Consider the following 22,774-nt stretch of genomic DNA (forward strand, 5'->3'; position numbering starts at 1 on the left):
GGATCTGGTCAACAAAGACCCAGGCTGTGACAGCCCAACTGGGCATCAACCTGCCTTTCGCTCCTGCCTGGAGCTCACCCTGGATCTTCAGCTTGGGAGTCAGAGACTCCCCACCGGCTGGATGCCCCCAGACTCTGTGTGTTGGTGACTCCCATTTTTCCTCCTCACCTAGACACCGACTGCCTTTGTGGCTTTTCATTATGGAGAGCAACAAGCCAAAACAGAAGACCAGAAAGGACCCCCGACACCCTACATTTCCCAGCGTATTGCCTTGGATTATTTTTCATGCTGAAGTATGTTAGAGCATATTGTAGACATGATGGTATTTAAAATACTAATCTTTTAAAAATGCCAGCATCACGCATCACAGAATGAGCGGGTGTTCTGTGATGCTGTGTGTCCTCAGTCCGTTCTTGGCTTCCGTCACTTAGCCCGGTGTCGCTCTCTCAGTGGTTTGTTCATGCTGGGCCCCATCAGGGATCCCGCCTGCACTGGATGATTATAGCTCAGGCCTGTTTCCACCTACAGCAGCTTCTCTCCCTGCTTTTCCTATGTGCTAAGGAGGCGGGCATTTGTCCTACAGAAATGTCCCACTTCCTGGATGAGCTGCTTTTAATTGATGATTTAGACCCCAGTGGTTCTGGTTACATATTGCTGCATAACCAACTGCCCTGACACTTGGAGGCTGAAAGCGGCCGCAGTCATGTAATTTGCTTAGGAATTTAGGCTGCGTGAGGCCGGGCCCTGTCTTCAGCTCCACATGGCATCGAATGGGGACTTCAGTGGTATTCACCCGCCTCCCTGCGGAGGGGGTCTCCCAAATGGGCTCACTCACATGCCAGCACAGTGACCAGGAGGAGTGCACCGACCACATGTGATGTCTCCGGCAGGGTGGTCCCCTGTCTTCCCTGGTGGCCCAGTGCTCTTAGAGACTCAGGCAGAGGATGCCAGACCTGGTGGAGGGGCTCAGCATGCCTCCTGCACGTCCCTGGCGGGAATCGTCACAGCTCTGACTCTCATTGGTTGCACATGGTCCCAGGCCCATCCCTCAGCCAGTCGCAGCAAATCAGGGCGAATGGGCTCTGTGGATTGGCTGGGTGTGGGCATGTGGGCGTGCTGCACCTCAGAGCCAGGTGCAGGAAGGCGCCCCCCCCCCCCAGGCCCCAGCCCTCCCTGAGGCTGTGGGGGTCCTGCTTGGAGAGCGGCTCAGCATGGGATTCTTTCTGTTTACCAGCTAGACCTCAGGAGCTAAGAGTTGAGTTAATTACACTCCATAATGAATGTCACACTATTGTCTTGGTGTCTGCGGGGTCCTGTGCTTACTTTGTTCCTCTATCTCTGCTCCCAACGCATTCCCTTCCCCACTACAGGCAGACTCCATATATGTTCTGTGTGGATCTGTTTATTTGCCTGTGTTTTGCAAGTGGTGTTGATTTTACCTTGGGTGTGTGCAGTTTCAATCGACTTGAATGGTGTTGGGCTTTCTGTCTTGTTCTGTTTTGTACTTTTGCTTAATGTTATATTTTTAAGGCCCATCCTTGCTGCTCTGTGTGCACTGAATCATTGGCTTTGAGTTTTGTGGGGTCTTCGTGTGTGTGCGTGTCTGTCAGGGTCCCAGCAGGAAATGGGGGGCCTTCACAGGGTTTATGGAAGCAGTGGTTCATGAAGAGACCTAGAACAGAGGTGTGGGCAGTGTTGGGGGAACCTATAAGGGGTGGGCCAGCTCTTAGCGCAGCAGTGGTGGGTGGGTGGGGAGCCCTTTGCACCCTGGGCCTGCAGGGGTTGGGGAGAGGCAGCTCTTAGAATCCAACAGTGTCACCCAGTAGGGGCTGTCGTGGTGGAGGGGGTACATACAGCTACCACCAACCCCTGCCTGGGAGGGGAGGAGACAGGGCTTGGGAAATGCACACCAGTTTCTTTCCTACTCTCTGATCTCCTGTCGGGGCACCTGGGGATGCAGTCTGAGGAGGTCGGCCTCCTGGTGCAGAGCAGAGTGGAGAAGGGTGGGAGTGGACCTGGGCATAGGTACCGGCATAGTGGGTCCCTTCCTACCACCACGCGAATACCCAGTGACCGCCGTGGGCATGTAGACCCAGTGCTGATGTCTTTGGGTAGCTCACCGGGCACGAGAACTTGGCGTCATACACTGCTTATGTGGGCTTAATTGAATATGTGCTGCTGTCCAGCGTGTCCATTCCAGTGGTCACTTAGGTCAGCTGGCATTATAATCGTCATCTTAGGTAACGGTCTCTTAATATTAAGATGCGTGCATTATCCAGCTTTTCAGTCAGCCACTGTAGGGCACAGCCTGTGGGGGTTCTGCCTTTGCGTCTCCCCGGCCCTGGTGAGCTCCTGCCTTGGGACTGTGTGCCCCATGACACAGCCCTTAGGCGTCAGGCAGCCTGGCCGCAGGGTGTTTCGGACCATTCTGGCTGCAGAGAGGTCAGGTCCCCTTTCTCAGTCCTCCGCTTCTGCCTCTTTTCAGATTGGAGGTGGGGGTATCCATCTGTAGAAGGTGGACATTCAGGGGCCACATGGGGGGGGTCTGTGGGGGACAAGTTCAAATCTGAGAATCAGTAATGTAGTGATTGTGTCCTCCTACTTCTCACTTGTATGAGTATTTCCCGGTCCTGCTTGCTTATCTCCAGAGATGGGGAGCTTACCCCTCTGCCTAGCAGCCTGGTCTGTCCTTGACCTGCAGAAAACTTTCCCCACATGGAGTTGATTCTGTCCCTCCACCCCCACCCCCGTACACACCCATCCAGAGCAGCTATAGAGATGTGCCAGGGACCCCTGAGGCAGCTCTTCTCCAGGTCAGCCACACAAGGGGGCCTGGGCCCTCCCCCATTGGGCCACCTCCTCCAGACACATCCCAGCTGGTCCCGTCCCCCTCGTGGATGGGCACACAACCTTCAGAGAGCACCAAGGGGCTCTGAGCAGTGTGCAGGGGGTTCAGACCTCTCTTCTCCCAGCTGGAGGCCACAGTGGGAATGACCGTGGACTTCCCGTTTCAGAGGTGAGCCTGGGGAGACCCTGAGTTCAAACATAACCAGCTCTGTGTGAGTGAGCGGGGAGGCCATTTAGGCTTCTTGGGGTGGGAACCAAGAGCACACACCCTGTGTAACACCTCAGGGTAGCCAGGGCTCAGTGGTTTTCTTTCATTTAAAAAACTTTTTTTTAATTAAAATTTATTGGGGTGAGAGTGGTCAATAAAACTACATACGTTTCAGGTGTACAATTCTGTTATATACACCATCTATACATCATATGTGCTCACCACCCGGAGTCAGTTCTCCTTCCATCACCATATGTTGGACCCCCTTTACTCTCTTCTATCATCTCCCTCCCCCCGACCCTCTGGTAACCACTAACTGTTGTCAGGGTCTATGAGTTTTTGTTTCTTTATTTGTTTGTCTTGTTCCTTTGTTGCCTTCAATTTTATATCCTGCATATGAGTGAAGTCATACGGTTCTCAACTTTTTCTGTCTGACTTATTTCGCTTAGCATAATTAATCTCAAGATATATCCATATCTCGAATGGCGGTATTCCATCTTATGGCAGAGTAATATGCCATTGTGTATATATACCACAACTTCTTTATCCAATCATCTATTGAAAGACATTTTGATTGTTTCCATGTTTTGGCCACAATAAATAAAGCTGCAGTGAACATTGGAGCACATATATCTTTATGGATAAATGTTTTCAGATTTTTGGGGTAGGTACCCAGGAGAGGGATTGCTGGGTCATATGGTAATTCTATTCGTAATTTTTTTAGGAACCTCCACACTGCCTTCCATAACGGCTGCACCAGTCTGCATTCCCACCAACAGTGTATGAGGGTTCCTTTTTCTCCACAGCCTCTCCAACACTTGTTACTATTTGTCTTGTTGATGATAGCCATTCTGACTGGGGTGAGGTGATATCTCATTGTGGTTTTTATTTGCATTTCCCTAATAGTTAGTGAAGTTGAACATTTTTTCATACTATCTGTTGGCTGATTGTATGTCTTGTTGGGAGATGTTTCTGTTCATGTCCTCTGCCCATTTTTTAATTGGGTAGTTTGTTTTTTTGTTGAGTTGCATGACTTTCTTATGTATTTTGGATATTAGCCCCTTATCGGAGGCGTTGTTTGCAAATATCTTCTATTCGGTTGGTTGCCTCTTTGTTTTATTGATGGTTTCTTTTGCTGTGCAGAAGCTTTTTAGTTTGATACAGTCCCATTCATTTATTTTAGCTTTTACTTCCTTTTGAGGTCAAATTCATAAAATTCCTTTTGAACGCAAGGTCCATAATTTTAGTACCTACGTTTTCTTCTATGCTGTATATGTTTTCAGGTCTTATATTTAGGTCTTTGATTCATTTTGAATGAATTTTGGTACATGGTGACAGATAGCAGTCTAGTTTCATTTTGTTGCACGAGGCTTTCCAGTTTTCCCAGCACCATTTATTTAAAACGCTGTCTTTATCCCATTGTATGTTTTTGGTTGTTTTGTCGAAAATGATCTGCCCGTGTATATGTGGATTTATTTCTTGGTTTTCGATTCTATTCCATTGGTTTACGTGTCTGTTTTTCTGCCAATACCATGCTTTTCTGATTATTGTTGCCCTGTAGTACAGGCTGAAATCAGGGAGCGTGATACCTCCAGCATTGTTCTTTTTTCTTAGGATTGCTTTGGCTATTCAGGGTCTTTTTTGGTTCCATAGAAATCTGATGATTTTTTTGTTCTATTTGTTTAAAAAATGCCATTGGGATTTTGATGGGGATTGCATTAAATCTATATATTACTTTGGGTAACATGGCCATTTTAACTACATTGATTCTTCCAATCCATGAGCACGGACTGTCTTTCCATTTCTTTGTGTCTTCTTCAATTTCTTTTAAAAATGTCGTTAAATTTTCAGTGTATAGATCTTTCACATCCTTGGTTAAGTTTATTCCTAGGTATTTTATTCTTTTTGTTGCAGTTGCAGAGGAATTTTTTCAAAAATTTCTTTTTCTGAAATCCCATTGTTAGTGTATAGGAATGCAGTGGACTTTTGTACGTTGATTTTGTAGCCGGCCACATTACTGTATTCATTGATTGTATCTGATAGCTTTTTGGTGGAGTCTTTAGGGTTTTCTATATATAGCATCACGTCATCTGAAAAGAGTGACAATTGAACTTCTTTATTCCCAATTTGGATGCCTTTTATTTCTTTCTCTTGCCTGATTGCTCTGGCGAGGACTTCCAACACTATGTTGAAAAGCAGAGGTGATAGGGGACAGCCCTGTCGTGTTCCTGAACGTAGAGCAAAGGGCTTCAGTTTTTCACCGTTAATTATGAGATTAGCTGAGAGTTTGTCACATATGGCCTTTATTATGTTAAGGTATTTTCCTTCAATATCCATTTTATTAAGTGTTTTTTATCATAAATGGATGTATCTTGTCAAATGCTTTTTCTGCAGCTTTGATACAATCATATATGGTTTTTGTACTTTATTTTGTTTATGTGATGTATCACATTGATCAATTTGAATATGTTGAGCCATCCTTGTGCCACTGGGATAAACCCCACTTGATCGTGATGTATAATCTGTTTAATGCATTCTTTTTATTCAACTTGCTAGAATTTTGTTTAGGATTTTTGCATCTGTATTCATTAGAGATATTGGTCCGTAATTTTCTTTTTTTGTGTTATCCTTACCAGGTTTTGGTATCAGGGTAATGTTGCCCTCATAAAATGAGTAAAGAGGTATTGCCTCTTCTTCAAACTCTTCTTGGAAGAGTTTGAGCAGGATTGGTATTAGATCCTCTTTGAAGGTTTGGTAGAATTCACTAGTGAAGCCATCTGGTCCCAGACTTTTGCTTTTGGGAAGGTTTTGGATGACTGATTCAATCTCGTTACTGGTGATCAGTCAGTTCTTTATGGTTCAGCCTAGGAAGGCTATATGTTTCTAAGAACTTGTCCATTTCTTCTAGGTTATTGAATTTGGTGGCATATAGTCCTTCATAGTATTCTTGGATGATCCTTTGTATTTCTGTGGTGTCCGTGATAACTTCCCCTTTTTCATTTCTGATTTGGTTAATTAGTGTCTTCTTTCTTTTTATCTTAGTGAGTCTAGCCAAGGGTTTGTCAATTTTGTTAATCTTTTCAAAGAACCAGCTCTTTGTCGCATTAATTTTTTTCTATTGTCTTTTTGTTCTCTATTTCATTTAGTTGTGCTCTGATTTTTGTTATTTCCTTTCTTCTGCTGACCTTGGGTTTCATTTGTTCTTCTTTTTCTAGTTCTTTAAGGTGTAACCTGAGGTTATTTATTTGGGATTTTTCTTGTTTCTTGAGATAGGCCTGTAATGATATAAATTTCCCTCTTAAAACTGCTTTCACTGCATCCCAAAAATTTTGGTAGGATGTATTTTGATTCTCATTGATTTCTATGTATCTTTTGATCTCTTATTTCTTCTTTTACCCAGTTGTTCTTTAAAAGCATGTTGTTTAATCTCCACATATTTGTGGTTTTTTTCTGCTTTCTTTTTGCAGTTGATATCCAATTTCAAAGCCTTGTGATCAGAGAATATGCTTGGTATGATTTCCATCTTCTTAAATTTGCTGAGGCTGATTTTATGTCCCAATATATGGTCTATCCTTGAGAATGTTCCATGTACACTAGAAAAGAATGTATAGTCTGATGTTCTAGGATGAAGTGCTCTATAAATATCAATTATGTCCATTTGGTCTAATGTATCTTACTTATAGTGCTGGTATTTCCTTATTTATTTTCTGTTTGGATGATTTACCCATAGCTGTCAATGATGTATTTAGGTCCCCTACTATAGTTGTGTTTTGGTCAATTTCTCCCTTTAGTTCTGTTAGTAGTTGCTTTGTATATTTTGGTGGTTCCTGATTGGAGATAAATATATTAATGACTGTTATGTCTTCTTGTTGTATTGTCCCCTTTATCATTATGAAATGTCTATCTTTGTCTCTTGTTACCTTTTTTATCCTGAAGCCTGTTTCATCTGATGTAAGCATGGCTACACCTGATTTTCTCTGGCTACCATTTGCATGGAGTATCAATTTCCACCCTTTCACTTTGAGTCTTATTTGTAGCTGGAGGTGTGTCTTATGGAGGCAACATATGGTTTTGGATTTTGCTTTTGATCCAGTCTGCTACTCTGTGCCTTTTTATTGGTGAGTTCAGTCCATTTACACTTAGGGTGATTATTGATGTATGGGGATTTCCTGTTCTATCTTTTCTTTTCTGGTGGCTTGGTGTCTCCGTTGCTTTTTGCCATTTTGTTTTTGTCTATTATTTCAGCGTGATGCTATGATTCCCCCCCCCCTTTTTTCTTTTTTCTTTTTATGTTATGTAATATATCTCAGTTCTGGTTGTTTTTAAGTGGTTATCTTTAAGTTTATGTAAAAGAAAGTTTTATATGTACAGTAGTCCTTTTTCTTCAGCATGCTTCCTTTCTCCATTCCCCTTTTGCAGGTTCAGATCTTTACTGTCTCCCCTTTTATGTTTTTGTTGTCACAAGTTATCCCTATTTATGCTGTGAATTGATTTCTGAGTTGCAATAGCAAGTTTTCTTTTTCCTTTTTTTAATGTTTTTTTTTTCCTTCTTTACCCTTTATGTTATGTTTAAGTGTGTAGTGCCCTATTTTGTGTATGGATTGCTATTTCCTGGTTTTGTCTGTCTGTTCATAATACTGTTCATAGTTTTGTATTCTTTTGATTTTTTGTTTCAGATTGAATAGATTCCGTCAGTATTTCTTATAATGCAGGTCGTGTGTTAGAAAATTCCCTCAGCTTCTGTATGTCTGGAATGGTCTTTATTCCTCCTTCATATCTAAAGGATATCTTTGCTGGATATATTGTTCTTGGCTCATAATTTCTCTCTTTCAATAGTTTGAATATTTGATTCTGCTCCCTCCTGGCTTGTAGAGTTTCTGCTGAAAAATCTGATGATAATATAATGGGCTTTCCTTTGTAGGTTACCGTCTTCTTTTCCCTGGCTGCCTTGAGGATTCTTTCTTTGTCATTTTGGACAACTTCTGTACAACGTGCCTTGGAGAAGGCTTGTTGGGATTGAGGTAATTAGGTGTTCTATTTGCTTCTTGGATTCGAGGATCCAGTTCGTTTCACAAGTTTGAGAAGTTCTCGTCGACTATTTGTTTGAATATACTCTCTGTTCCCTGCTCCCTTTCTTCTCCTTCTGGTGTGTCCATTATTCTTACATTGCTCTTTCTGATGGAGTCAGAAAGTTCTTGTAGAGTTCTTTCATTTCTTTTAACTCTCAAGTCTCTCTCTTCTTTGATCTGTGTCATTTCCAGATTTCTATCTTAGATGTCACTGATTCTTTCCTGCTTGTGGTCAGCTCTTTTACCTAAGCTGGCTATTTCATTCTTCATTTCTTTTATTGATTTCTTCACCTCCAGAAATTCCATTTGGTTCTTTTTTAAAATTTCAATCGCTTTGGTAAAATGTTCATTTTGTTCTTTGATTGTGTTGCTGACTTCGTTAAACTGCCTTTCTGTGTTTTCTTATATTTCATTGAGTTTTTTCAGAACTGCAATCTTGAATTCTCTGTCCTTTAAGTCACATATTTCCATCTCTTTAAGTTCACTTTCTGGAGACTTTATTTTCTTTCTGAGCTGTCTTGTTACCTTGGTTATTCATGGCAATTAATGAATTATTATTTCATTACAGCAGTGGGTTCTTCAGCATGTTGATGGAAAGAGGTCTTTCTTTTGTTTTCCAGTAGGTGTTGCTGGAATGTTTTATTTTTTTCTCTCCTGCTGCAGCCTTTTATTTTCTCTCACGTTGTAGTGTTATATTTTCTCTTGCACTGTTACAGCTTCTCACGCGATGGGAGGTTCCCTGGAAGGCGGGCTTCTCTGGAGCATGTCGCCTGGGTCTTAGGGCACTGCCTCTGTGGGGGGATGTGGACGGCAAGAGAGCTCTGACCTTGTGAAATCACAGTGCTACCCCTTGAGCCTGATGCAGAGCCTGTATGTCTCAGTGGCTGTGGTTGCCCCCAGAAAGGTGGTGGCGGAGTGGGATGTGAGAGGCAGTTGGTACATTTGTGGCTCTGAGCAATGGCTACTACCAGCCTACAGCTGTCTTGCCCCTACAATTCCTTCCCTCTCGTTTGTCTGCGCTGTTCATCTGCAGGAATGTTAGTGAAGTTCTCAGGGCTGTAGACATTCTGTTCTTTAATCTGACACTGCCACCGTTTCTTCTAGAGCCCTCTTCTAACACAGGGATGGTGCGGGTTGGGCAAGGTCTGGGAGTGTTCGGGGAATAGGCCAGGCTCCGTGGTTTGTTTTCTGTCCGTCAGTGAGGGCTTAAACCACCATACTCACTCTTCTGTATTTGGTTTTTGCTCCGTCCGAGGTGTCTGCCCTGAACCCTGGGTTCAGTTGTATTATATGCTGATCCCTTAGGCAGGAGTGTAGACCACAGGGAGTGCTTCTGCTGCCTGAAACTGCAGTGAGCTCCGGACTGCATCCTGTGGCCCACAGCCTGTGTCTCTGCACACCCCCTCCGCCCCCCCATTGCTTGCTTGATTTTCCCCACCTTCATGTGATTCAGTGTGCGGGTCTCTTTGGCATTCCTGTGTAATGTGCAGGGAATCCTTTGTTGAATTATAGCTGTTCAATTTGTTGTAACTACCAGGGAAGATTTCCAGAAGCACTCCTCATGCCGCCATTTCTGTGACATTGCTCTTCTAAATCCCGTGGTTTTCAAGAGAAGTTGGAAACTTGAATTTTCATGTGAACATTTCCAATTTGTAAATGCTGGCAATTGATTTAAAACTGAAAACCACCCGCGTGGGCCAAAAAATGCAGCCGTGAGCTTGATAGTGCTTGTGGAACCCCGGCAATGGCCAGTGGTGTAGTAGAACCTTTTCGTTATATACAGATGCAGACAGGGCAAGGGCCTTGCTTAGGTTTGCACAGCAAATGAGGAGAACACCAAGTCAGGGCCCGACCTTTATCGTTGCTCTGGGCCTTGGGTGGGGGTGATGGATGAACCCAAGATCTAGAATCATCGGGGTGTGGTAGAACGTGATGCTGAGTTGTGGAGGCCAAGGGCCAGGCCACCGTGGGGGCCACGAAGGTGAGCAGAGCTGGGGGACTGGTTTACAGGAGAATGCGAGGTGCGGTGGGTGGGTACTGCGGGCCTGGCGGGGCACCGAGGTCCTCTGGGAGAAGGCTGCCCGCCTCCGGTGGGACAATTTCCCTCTTAGAAGGTACTGTCCATGTGAGTGTGTGATGGATGAGTAGAAAGGCAGGAGAGGGCAGGAGGAGGGTTTAGGTCTCAGTTTGCAAAGGTTTCCTTTTTAAGTGGCACTGTTGAGAGTGGACTCAAGGGCCTCTGTACCCTCCACCTCATCTCCATGTGGAGGGTGATGGGCTTTGTCACTGGAGACTACAGGCCCCAGCTCTCCCAGCAGCTGTTCCTGAGTGCACTGGCTCTATGGGACTCTCCATCCTTGGGAAGTGGCTTCTCGGCGTGGGCTCTGCCCTCTGCTTCCTTTTTCTCCTTGTCAAAAACATTAAAGAAGTTGTTGTTATTTTTAGGTTCGAAATGAGAAGCACTTAAAATACTAGAGATGTCACTTCATTGTCTTTTTATCCCTTTTAGAATAACTGGGCAGTCTCAGCAAAGTGACTGCAAACAGTCACCGGGATTGGGGGCTGGGAGTGGGTGGGCAACGAGCCCCTGTCTGTGGCCAAGGAGCACGCGCCTCAGCCTGGGCAGGCCTGGCCCCTGAGCCACAGGGCGTGGTGGCAGAGAATGAGGACTGGCGGGAAGGTGGCACTCGAGTAGCCTGTCGAGGATGGAGAGGAGGGGCTGGGGAAGTAGAGGGCCCTGCAGGAGTGTCATGGGAGGGCCTGAGAGAGAGGAGGGTCAAGCAGCCACCACAGGGAGTCTGGACCTTTCCTTGCGGGAGACCGGATGCAGGGGCAGGGTCAGCTGCCCTCAGATCACACTGGCTTTGCAGAGAAGGGCAGCAGTGGAGTTTGTGGGGCAGGGTGCTGGGAGTGTGTCCCAGGGCTGAGGAGAGGTGGGCAGAGAGAGTGAGTCCAGGGCTGCACATGGGGGAGAGTAGATAGGACTTGAAAGGTGTGGGTGGGCTGGGAGGGGTACCAGGAGCAGCAAGTGTCGGGGGTGATTCTGGGAACGGCGCTGACCTTTGCTGGGGCAGCGGAGGAGTTGATAGGAGTGTCCCCAGTGGCTAAACTTGCGGTCCAAGGAGTTCCCTTGGGGAGCATTGCTGAGCCCTGGGGCCTGCTGAGGGCTGTGGTGTGGGGGTTGGCTGGTTGTACCAAGGCCTGGGAGGCCTGTCCCTGCCCCGCCTCCACCTGATCTGTCCTCTGTCCTCAGCCACAGGCCTCCGGGAGGAAGGCTGGTGAATGTGCTGGACTTGGGGGGAGAAATTGTTTGGGTGGTAGTGTGTGTGTGAAAACACGCATGGTATCCTGGCCCACGGGCGAGGCTGTAGGTGAGACAGGTTGTGTAACTGTGCATGGAGGACTGGGGCAGGTTTGTGAGCAACTGCGGGTGCCTGTTGTGGAGGGTGTGAGAGCCAGAGTGCCCAGGCCTGCTGAACGTGCGCCCTGGTGAAGGAGTGTGACCGAGCTACAGTGCAGGCACCAGTGTGTGACTGCGCAGGAGGGTCCCACTCAGAGGGCACGTGGCGGAGGCAGCTGAAGGTGGGGATCAGCTTCCCTCAGGGGCCATGTTGCATTCTGGGCAGAGCACCTGTGATGCCTGACAACTGTGGAAGCCCCTGTCTGTGACACTTTGACACGTGTGGCAGAGCCTGTGTGCATCCAAACACGTGACCAGGAGTGTGTGCATGGGGACATGGGACCGACTGCATGGGGTGCCCACGTGTGCGGGAGGGTGGCCATGTGCACATGCGGGGCTGTGTGCCAGGGGGTGCGTGTGTCCACATGTGTGGGCCCCATGTGGTTCTGACACGTGTCCTTTCCCATTCCCCCAGGGCCTCGCACGACAGGGGACCTTTTGGCTCGAGGTGGCACCTGGGCTGGCTGTGGGACCATGGTGCCGCTCGGGGAGCCTACGGGAGCGCGGCTGGCCCTGGCGCTGGCGTTGGCCCTGGCCCTGGGAGCAGGCGTGGGCGTGGCAGCCCCTGGGCAGGACTGCACGGGTGTGGAGTGCCCGCCACTGGAGAACTGCATCGAGGAGGCTCTGCAGCCTGGTGCCTGCTGCGCCTCGTGTGTGCAGCAGGGCTGCGCCTGCGAGGGCTACCAGTACTACGATTGCCTGCAGGGCGGCTTCGTGCGCGGCCGCGTGCCCGCCGGCCAGTCCTACTTCGTGGACTTCGGCAGCACCGAGTGCTCCTGCCCACCAGGCGGTGGCAAGATTAGCTGCCAGTTCATGCTGTGCCCGGAGCTCCCACCCAACTGCATCGAGGCCGTGGTAGCGGCCGACAGCTGCCCGCAGTGTGGCCAGGTGGGCTGCCTCCACAGTGGTCGCAAGTATGCTGCTGGCCACACGGTCCACCTGTCACCCTGCCGGGCCTGCCACTGTCCTGATACCGGCGGGGCACTCATCTGCTACCAGCTCCCCGGTTGCCCTGGAGATGCCGAGGCCGTGCCCACTGCTACCTCCGGGAACTTCTCAGATGCCGAGGAGGGTGACACTGAGCGGCACTATGAAGACCCCTACAGCTATGACCAGGAAGTAGCTGAGGCAGAAGCGGCAGCGGCCCTGGCAGGCGAGCTCCAGGCAGGTGCAGGGGGCCCTGCTGCTCTGGGAGGCGGGAGCCAGCCACTGTCTGCCATCCAGGCCACCCCCTGGCTGGCTGCCCTCCCCAGGCCCACAGTGGCTGCTGCCTTGGGTCCACCAGCACCTGTGCAGGCCAAAGCTAGGAGAGTGACAGAGGACAGCCAGAAGGAAGGGGAGGAGGAGAGGGAGGCAGTAGCTGGCAGGGAGCAGCTGGCAGCAGGTGGCGTCAGGGGGCTCGATGGGCCTCCCACTGTAGGCCCAGCCAGGCCCAGTCTCCCTGTCCAAGAGGAAGGCGCAGATGTCCGAGCAGGGCCCGAAGAGAACCTTATCCTGGATGCCCAGGCCACCCTGCAAAGCACAGGGCAAGCGAGGGCTGGACCTGTGCTGGGGTTAAGCACAGCCAGTGTCCTCCAGCCTCAGGCCACGTCAAGCTCTCCTGGAGACCCGACGAAACCCAGCACCCACAGCGTCCTGACCACAGTTCTCCATGAGGCAGCCCAGGTCCTACCCACCCTGGAAGTGCCCAGGCAGCCACCGGTTCTGCCCCATCAGCCAGAGGAGGACACAGACCCCAACTCTGTCCATTCTGTCCCCAGAGGTGACCCTGAAGGTAAGACCCTTTCTTAGTTCCCTCAGGGGCACTCACTCTGAGGAAGGGCACCCTCACTGCCCCAGGTCCCTGCACCCCTGCCTGGGATAGGGGGAGCTGGGTCTGTGGGGCCCCACACTGTGGGTAGAACGTAGCTCCTGAGGATGGACTGAATGGGTGGGGGTGAGGCCCCAGTGGGCATCCCTCATCAGGGCGGGGGGCCGTCCCTGAGGGCGTTCCTGCTGAGGTTCAGGTTGGGCCTGGTGGGGTCGACCATGCTCCAGCAGGAAGTGGGGAGTTGCACAGGCCTGGGGCACCTGCCTCTCACATCCTCCCTCGTAGGAGCCTCCAGTCACGGCTGCGATCTTGGTCTCTGAGGTGGCAGCCAAAGGGATGTGGTCTCTCATGGGGGCTCTTTCCAGGAGCCCAGACCCAGGTCTGCCAGCTCTTCCTGTTGGTCCTGTTCATGCGTGAGTTGTTCTCAGACCTCCTGCGCCGTGGCTCCCACCTCCTCAGAGCAGAAACCAAAATCCTCCCCGCACAGCCTGCCCCCGTGACCTCCTGGACCTCCTCTCCATCACCTTTGTCTTGGTCCGTTTCGGATGTTGTAACAAAATACTGTTGACTGGGTGGCTTAAACGACACACAAGTATTTCTCACAGTTCTGGAGGCTGGAAGTCTAAGACCCAGGGGCTGGCAGATTGGGGTCTGTTGCGGGCCCACTTCCTGGTTTGTAGATGGCCAGCTTCTCACTGTGTCCTCGCATGGCAGAGCAGAGGAGGACACGTCTTAGCTGAGATGCATCTGAGGAGGAACAAGTTCTTTGGTGTTTCTTCTCATAAGGGCACTAATTCCATCATGAGGGCCCCGCCCTCATCACCTCATTACCTCCCGAAAGCTCCAGCTCCAAATACCATCCATCCCATTGGGGTTAGGATTTCATGTGAATTTGGGGTGGGGGATAAACAGTCCATAGCAGCTCTCCCTCTCATCCACTTTGCTCAGCCCCATTGGCTTCCTGTCTAGGCACCTTGCAGCCCCAGGGCCTTTGCACTTGCCACTTCGTCTCCTGAAATGCTCTTCCAGGTGTCCATGTGGCTCACTCCTTCCCTCCGTTCAGCTCTTTGTTCAAGGTTACCACCCTAGAGAGGCTTTCCTGGGACACCCAGCTAAAAGAGCACCATGCCTTCCTCTTACTGCTGTAATTCTTCTAGCAATACTTGACATCATAGTACATAGTAACTTGCTAAATGTTGTCTCCTCTAGTAGAGTGTTAGTGCCATGTGTGGTGGGACCACATTGTCATCTTCTCTGCTGTGTCCAAGGAGCTCTAGCAGGGCCTGGCACACAACTGGTACTGCAGATGTTGGGGTGAATGAATGAGTGAATCCATGGGGCCTCTGTGGCTAACCCCTCTATCAGTTGCCCTCCTCATACTTGTTTCCCTGCCATTCCATTAGCACCCTGTAGCGTCATCTCCCTTCTGATCCACCCATGTGCTCACACTGTTCCCAGCTAGCACAAGTAGGTCCTCCTCCAGGAAGCCTTCTCTGAATTTTTGTCTGACCCTCCTCTTCAGCTCCATTTTCTTCCTGTGTCCCTTCTGAGAGTGTTCTGGGGACTTGTCTCAACTAGAGATCTCTTCCTACATCTGCGAGTCTGTGTCTTGTTCAGTACCATATCATTCACTCTACAAACCTTCATTAGGTGTTAACAGTGAGCAGATGCTGATGGGCCCTGGCATGAATAGACTAGTGTAGCCCTAGTTCTCAGGCTGGGAGCTGTGACGGAGATGCCTGAGAGGTATCTGGGGGCAAGAGGGGGCTCTGGGATTTCTGCAGCATTCCCATCTATCCACCTGCTGCCCATAGCAAATCTCTTAACTGGCCTGGGCTCCGTTTTCCCTCCTGTCAAGTTCTGTGGGTCTTGCTGGGTATCTCCTGTGCAAAGCCTGTGCACAAGTAGTGAGGGGTGAAACTGCCAGCCGCTCCTGACCTGCAGGCCCAGAGGGTCCACAAGCCCAGACCACTCTGCGTCCAGCCTGCTTAGAGTGGCTGGGTACAGAATTTACCCTTGCAGAGCACCTCCTGGGTGCCAGGCCCCATTTCTGTGACTTGAACCGCCCCACAAGCCAGGGAGGTCAGTTCCTTCTGGTTTTAAACTGAGCAGGTAGGAGTCTGCGAGGCGTGGCTGAAGGGTCCAGGTCACAGAATGGGAGGAGGTGGGCTGGGATCGGGGCAGTGGGCTTCAGGGGCTCCTCCAACCCAGCCCCAAGCCTGTGTGAGGTGGGGCTGTGATGCAGTTCGTGTGTGCCCCGGGAGGACGTGCAGGCCTGGCCTCACAGCGTGACGCACACACAGTGTGTTTGGGCTGCAGCCTCCAGGGTTTCCAAAATAGATACAGCCCCCAACCCCCGCCCCATCTCTTGCTGCCAGAGGCCTCTCTGTGGAATCCTGGAGAATTGCTTTGTTCTCAGGATCTCTGGGTTCCCTTCCCCCCGCTCCGCCCCCCGGGCTTTCTCATGTGGATTTTGGAGTGTGGCCTTTGCGGGCTGCTTGTGGGTAGAGGCCCCTGATTCCGTGCCCCTTATCTCATCTGAAGGTTGTCCTGGCAGAAGGCCCCCCACACGCAAGGCCCAGAGATGAGAATTGTCAGGGCACGGACAGGCGGCTGCAGCTTTTAGTGTGTGTGGGGTTGAAGGACGGTGTGGAAAGTCGGTGTGGGGTTGAGTGGAAGGGGGAGCAGCTCGCGTTAATGGGACCCAGCAGCTTGGCCTCGTCAGAGGACCAGGGCTGGCCTGCCATGCAGCACCGCACACATCCTTGGTCCCCTGCGTACCCGGTATCCACCCATCACCCACGTAACTTCTTGTGCCTCCGTTTCTCCATCTGTAAGCAGCAGAAAAATCCTTGCTTCATGGGGCTGGTTTGAAGATTAAATTAGCTAGTTCATGTCCAGTGCTTGGCAGGGGACTTAGTACTTGCTGAGTAATGAAAATGTTAGCCATCATTACTCACCATCCATTCTTTAATCTGTGCGCTTCTTCAACAGATATTTAGGGAGCACCCTCTCTGTGCCCAGGGTTTGTGCGAGGGGAAAAAGGCAGGCGTGACATCTCCACTTTTGGGGTCTTGGGGAGGAGGGCGTTAAATAGATAGGCACACAGATCTATGCGTGACCATACGCCAGTGCATGCAGTGTGGGAAGGGGGTGGTGGCGGCCTGACTGAGGGCGGTCAGATGCCCATTTGAGCAGCCTGGGAGGAAGTGAGGTCTTAGAGGCCCCTGGCTGCTGCTGGTAGGAGAAGTTGGGGAGGCAGCTGTGCCCAGCTCGCTGGTGGGGCCTGCTGAGAGGTGGGCCAGGGGCCGGAAATGACCCCTGTCCATGTTGCCATGGCAGCCCTGGGGCCTGGAGAAGGAGGTTTCCAGCCCTTGCCTCAGGCCTGGCTGGGGCGGGGGTCCTGTCTTTGAGCCGATCCGTGCCAGGGATCCAGGCTGCCTCTGAGCATGTCCAGATGTGCCTAATGCAAGCCACATGCTGGCTCTGCGGGCCGGGGAGCGGGCTCTGACATCTATTGTCATTCTAGGGGCTTTGTGAGGGCGGCTTCTACTGCTGGGCTGGCATGACGGAGGGGGTTGGGGATCGCCCCCTCACCCCCCAGGAGGGAACCCCGCGACAGGGCTGCCCTCAGGAAGTCAGAGGTTCTTGGAGCAGCTGGAGGGAGTCCCATTCCTGGAAGAGGCTCCCGTACCACTTCTGCAGGCCCCAGGAGTGTGGCAGAGAAGGGGGTCCCATCCTCAGGACCTCACTTAACCAGGTTGTGCAGGGCAGGGGTCTCTGAGTGCTTTGACAGAGAAGCTATTTAAGTTCAAACGACTATGTGAATTGCAGATACCATGTAGTATTGTGACTTGTGCCAGGCACCATCGTAAGCACTCTGCGATTATTTAATCCTCAGCCAGCACTGTAGTTGACAGCAGTGGACTCAGGCCACTTGCCCACAGACACGTGCAGTGGTGGAGCCAGGCCTCCCGCGTATGCGTTCGTGTGTTCATCCCTGACAGTCATTTCTGAGTGCCAGTGTGTGCACAGCCTGTGACAAGATAAAAGAGTGATGTGGAGCAGAACCCAACACCCACTCTGCCCTCTGGAAGCTTCTGGTTTAGTGGGAGAGGTAAAGAACCCAGTAGTCAGGCGGCGTGAAGTTCCTGAGCTCTGTGAGCCTGTGTGTGTGTGTGTGTGGGGGGGGTCTGACTCCTCCTGGGGGTCAGCGTGGCCTTCTGGGGGAAGTGGTGTTGGAGTGAGAGGGGTGGTTGATTGGGTATGGAGGTTGATCTGGGCAGAGAGAAGAGTGCTCTAGACAGAGTACACCGAGTGTGCAGAGGTCCTGCAGCCTGAGGGAATCGATTGGAGTGAAAGGGGCTGTGTGGCCGGTGTGCGAAGCAGCTGAGAGGGTCGGGGGCCAGGCCCAGGGCAAAGTGCTTATCATTGAGATGAAGATTTGGAGCTTTGTGGGGTGTCACTGGGTGTAGAGCAGGGGGTCTTCTGATCTTATTCGTGCTGTGCAGACTCCCTCTGGGTGCAGGGAGGAGAGTGCAGGAGCAGGGTTCTCCCTGCCTCTTCTGCAGGCTGACGGGGTCGTCAGCCAGCTCCGGGCCTTTCCGATGTCTGTGGGTCTCCAAGGGTTCCCAGAATCACCAGGCTGTGGTTCCAGGGAGCAGGAGAGTCCGTTCCCCCAGAGGATCCCTATAGACCCTGTCCAGTCTTGGTCTGTAGAAGATTTAAACTTGCGTGAGGTCAGGAGCCTTGAGCATGTCTGGCCTGGGAACTGCGGGAGCCAGGCTGGAATTCTGGACACCCAAGCCCCTGAGTCCTGTACAGCAGCCGTCACATCCTGCAGGAGCTTACCGCTCCTGGGGCCGGCGACGGAGAGGTTGCCCTCTGGGAACCTCCACTCGGCTCAGCAGCAGAGCGCTGTGGAGAGCTTACAGCTGGGCCCAGTGGCCCTTGCCCTCCGCGTGCCTAATCATGGGGTTTGCAGTGGGCGTCTGACTGCTGAGGCTGCACAGGGGCCTGTCGGGAGCAGCCAGGAGCAGGATGGGCAGATGAGAGGCCTGGGCTTCCGCCAGTCCCTGCAGGTCCTCAGCGAAGCCCCACTTGTTATGTCACCTGCAGCCTGGGACATCACTCCTGAGCCCGTGTCCTCGGTGAAGTGGTGTGCTTAGCACCCACGGTTGTAGTAGGACTGACAGCTCTGGAGCAGGGCTGTGTGCAGGGAGAATGTGGCCAGCGTCGTTCCCACTTCTGTCTGCTCTCTTGCTAAAATGGTGCACGTACCTCTCATCTGTCCACCTGTTAGCTTTTTTCTGCAAAGCATGTTGGTAAGCACTAGAATGTGTTACAATATGTAGAAATTGGAAAATGTCACATAAATTTCAGCTTAGTGGCTTTTGTTGAAAATGGGCAATTGTGGGCACACTAGGCCCACGTCCGTAGGCTGACGTCTGGGGAGCTGAGCAGACGCTGCTGTTCAGACTGGGCACTCTGCACTTCCTCGGCCGGCTCTCCTCAGCTTTGTCGCTGGCCTGGCCCTGGTCGGCAGTGGGCTTGGGTGCTCTGCTGGGGACACCTGTCAGAGCATAGTTTCACCCTGTGGCAACCTTGAGAGATTCTGTGTCGTCACTGTATTTTATGGAAGAGAAACTGGAAGGGGCTTTTGCAGAGGTCATAGTGTAGCTAGTAGGGAACCTCAGTCTTCCAGTAGAGGGGGTGGGCCCATGGCCCTATGGGGGACCTGGGAGCAGCAGTGGGTCTGTGGCCTGGAGCCAGCCCTCCCTGTGCTTGCCTCCTGGAGCATATGACTTGTGCCAGGCACTTGGAGGAGAGTGGAGCGCTCACAGCTGCTCCCCACAGAGAGGGTCGGGCCAAGGCCAGGCCTTCGGTGGGTCTCTTTATTTTAACTTTGAAAACTGTTTCTTCATTTCTTTCCAAACAGCTTTAATGAGGTATTATTCATGTACCACAAAGTCCCCCTGTACAGTTTGGCAATTTTTAGCACAGTTGTGCAAATATCACCAGAATCTACTTTTAGAATATTTTCATCACCCCAGAAAGAAACCCCACAGCGAGTACCAGCCACTTCCCACTGCTTCCTTCTCCCAGTGCCCAGAAACGATCAATCTACTGTCTGTCACTACGGATTTGCATATTCCAGACATTCCTGGACGTGGAGTCATACAATATGTGGCCTTTTGGGACTGTCTTCTATCACATAGCATAATGCTTTCAGGGTCCATCCATATCATAGCGTGTGTCAGTTCTTCATGCCTTTTTATGGCTGAATAACATCCCGTTCTGTTTATCGGCTCATCCGACCATGGACTTGTGTTTCCACCTTTTAGCTATTGTGAGTACTGCTGCTGTTAATACTCATGTACATATTTTGTGTGGACTTATGTTTTCATATCTCTTGGAAATATACTTAGGAATAGAATTGCTGGATTGTGTGTTAACTCCATGTTTAACCATCAGATGAACGGCCACACTGTTCTCCACAGTGGCTGCACCATTTTGCTTTCCTTTTAATAATGCAGGGGGTTCCAGTTTCTCCATATCCTTACCAACGCTTGTTACTATCTGTCCTTTTGAGTATAGCCATCTGAGTGAGTGTGAAGTGGTTCTCACTGTGATTTGATTTGCATTTCCCCAGTGACCAACCATGTTGATCATCTTTTCATGAGCTTATTTAGAAAATTCTAGAAAACACTGAATACACAAGTACACATTCCATTAGCCATTGGTATGATGACATCATCACAATATCATGTAGTCTGGAAAATTCCTCTGTATGCTTGTGGTTGACAGAGCATAAGAAGGTAACTAACACAGTGTTATGAAAATCATGTTGCCCTCGGGCTCCCTGAAAAGGTCTCAGGGACCCTGCAGGGCCCAGGACCACACTTGGGAACCACTGGTCAATACAACTACAAGAACGTAGGCTGTGCACACACCTTTCACAAGTACTAGCCTGTTACGCACAGCGTTCTGCCCTGTGCTTTGGTCCTGTTGGCCACCTGTCGTGGAGCGTTCCCTGTCAGCGTGTGGAGAGTTTCCTCACCAGCCAGTGCTTTGCTGTGTGCACGGTCCATCTTCTGTTTACGGGTCCCGGTTGACGGGTGTTCAGGTCACTGCCTATCTTTTGCCCTAAGAAGCAGTGCTGCAGTGCAGACCTGTGCCACGCCCCCGTGTGTAGTGGGGGGGTCAGTATACATGTGCATTTCTACATTTTGTAAACTGTTTATTGAAGTATAACACATAGAACCTAGCAGAAGCATAAAACCCCATCATACATCTTCACAAACAAAAACACCTGTGTAACCATCACTCAGCTCATGGAACATCACAAGACAACGCAGGTCCCCTCTCAGTACTTGTCCCATGGAGCCACTGTCCCGACTTCTAACAGTCCCACTCTCAGACTTTTAAAAATGGAGCCATACAGTCGGTTCTCTTTTACGTCTGGCTTTTTGCGCCAGACGTAAAAGAGCATTTTTGAAGTTCACAGAGTTGCGTGTATCGTAGTTGGTCCTTTGTATTGCTGAGAGGTGCTCTCTTGTATGATTGGGCCCAGTTTCTCCGTTCATTCTCCTGTCGAGTGGCCTTGGGGCTGGCTCCAGTCGGGCCGTTAGGAAGAATTGCCGTGCACCTGCTTAGACCAATCTTTTGATGACCAGCTGCACACGTTTCTTTTCGGACGTGCTGGCCGGTGTGTGCTCAGCTTTAGAAGACACAGAATGCATGTTTATAACCCTGGTAGATGTCACCTTGTCCTTTCTTGATGGCGTGTCCATTTTTACTTAACACCTGCAGTGTACAAAAATGCCTGGTTCCCCAATTTATTCAATAAATATTTATTTAGTGCCCATCACACTGTCTTGGCTGCTGGGGATACAGCAGTGATCAAAACAGGTGTCCATCCCTCATGCGGGTCCCATTCTGTGTGTGGGGACGGCACACAATCACAGGAACACATCAGATCTGTGTTGCATGGTGAAAAGCACTAAGCAGAGGAGTGAGCAGGGTGCTACACGTAAAACGTCTCCACTGGGCCAGTCTGGGAGGTGGAAGTTGGTGTCTTGCTGTGGTTTCCACATGTGCTTCGCTGTCCCCCTGCCTGGTCCAAGGGCTCCCCAGCAAGTCTGGTCACACTCCCACCAACACTGAGTGAGGAGGTGACCTTTCTGCTGCTGTCACCACACTGGTCCTGTCAGTCCTTCCTGCTGGGGACACACCTTGGTCAGGATATGAATGATCGATTGCCATAATAATGTGTGCGGCAAACAACCACAGAACCTCTGTAGCACATGTAATAAACATTTGTTATTGCTCCCAAGTCCACGGGCCAGCCAGGCTGTGCTGGGCTAGGCTGATGTCAGCTGGGTTCACACTTGTGAGTGTCCTTATTAAGTCAGCTGGCAGCTGAGCTCAGGCTGGCTGGTCTGGGATGGCCTCTGCAGGGATGGCTTATCTCTGCTCCACGTGCTGTCTCATCCTCCAGTGAGTTAGCCCCGGCTTGTTCTCATCCAGAAACAGGGCCCCAAGTGAAACATTAGAAGCGTACAAGGATTAGTGGGCCTAGGCTCCGGAATAGCAGAACTGCTGCTTTTGCCACATTCCATTGTCAGCCAGTCGGGGCCAGCCCAGGCTCAGGGGTTCCTGCTGATGGTAGTTACTGTAAATTTGCATTGCAAAGGGTGTGGATAAAGGAAGGGAGGAGAGTTGGGGCAGTCAGTGCAGCAAATCTAACCGAGACCCCAGGTCGGGTGCTCTAGATGCCCTGTCTCACTTGTTCCCAAATGACCTTACAATCAGTTCGTTCCGACCAAGGGGAGAAAAATGTGCCTGGCCCATAGCCCAGCAGCGAGAAAGCTCTGAACTCAGGTCTGTCAGTGTTTAAGGTATCTCTGGTTTCCTGCTTACCTACTTAGGTAGGTCTGGTACGAGGCTCTCGAGGTTTTAGGCTGGTTCTGTCCCTCACTAGTTGTGTGACCTTAGGCGGCCTCAGTTTTCTCATCTATAAGATGGGCTTCCCAAGGGCTCCCTCCTAGAGCTGTGTTCTCAGTGGGAAAGAAGTGGTGTTGGGCACGAGGTGCTGGGCTTAGTTAGGCTGCACTCGCAGCTGGTGTTCTGGGTGCTGTGATTCAGCCCTGGGGGCTCTGCTGTGTGGGCAGCGGCCTCTGAGCGCTGGCCTGGCTTCCTCCTGTTCACACACCAAGCCTGAGGCAGCAGAGGCTGCTCTCCTCTGGTGAACCAAGCCTCTTTGGTCTTCTGCACCCTGAGCCTTCCGGAACCTTGGGTTCTCAGTGAACTGGAGCTCAGTGGTCTGTGCTGTGGGCTTCCCTGGGGGCAGTATCAACAGTGTCAGCGACATCTGCTTG

The 22,774-nt window shown here is 50.6% G+C and overlaps 1 protein-coding gene across 2 annotated transcripts in view; it reads left to right on the forward strand.

Moving 5' to 3' along the window:
* The window catches only part of FBLN2 (fibulin 2), a 100,499-nt gene that overhangs the window by 19,843 nt on the left and 57,882 nt on the right, over nt 1–22,774 (forward strand). For both annotated transcript variants that reach the window (XM_033089303.1, XM_033089312.1), the window contains exon 2: nt 12,000–13,358. In XM_033089303.1, the coding sequence (XP_032945194.1) occupies nt 12,000–13,358 (1,359 nt within the window). The remainder of the gene's footprint in view (nt 1–11,999; nt 13,359–22,774) is intronic.

Source organism: Rhinolophus ferrumequinum, chromosome 2, assembly GCF_004115265.2.
Source record: "Rhinolophus ferrumequinum isolate MPI-CBG mRhiFer1 chromosome 2, mRhiFer1_v1.p, whole genome shotgun sequence".
NCBI lineage: Eukaryota > Metazoa > Chordata > Mammalia > Chiroptera > Rhinolophidae > Rhinolophus > Rhinolophus ferrumequinum.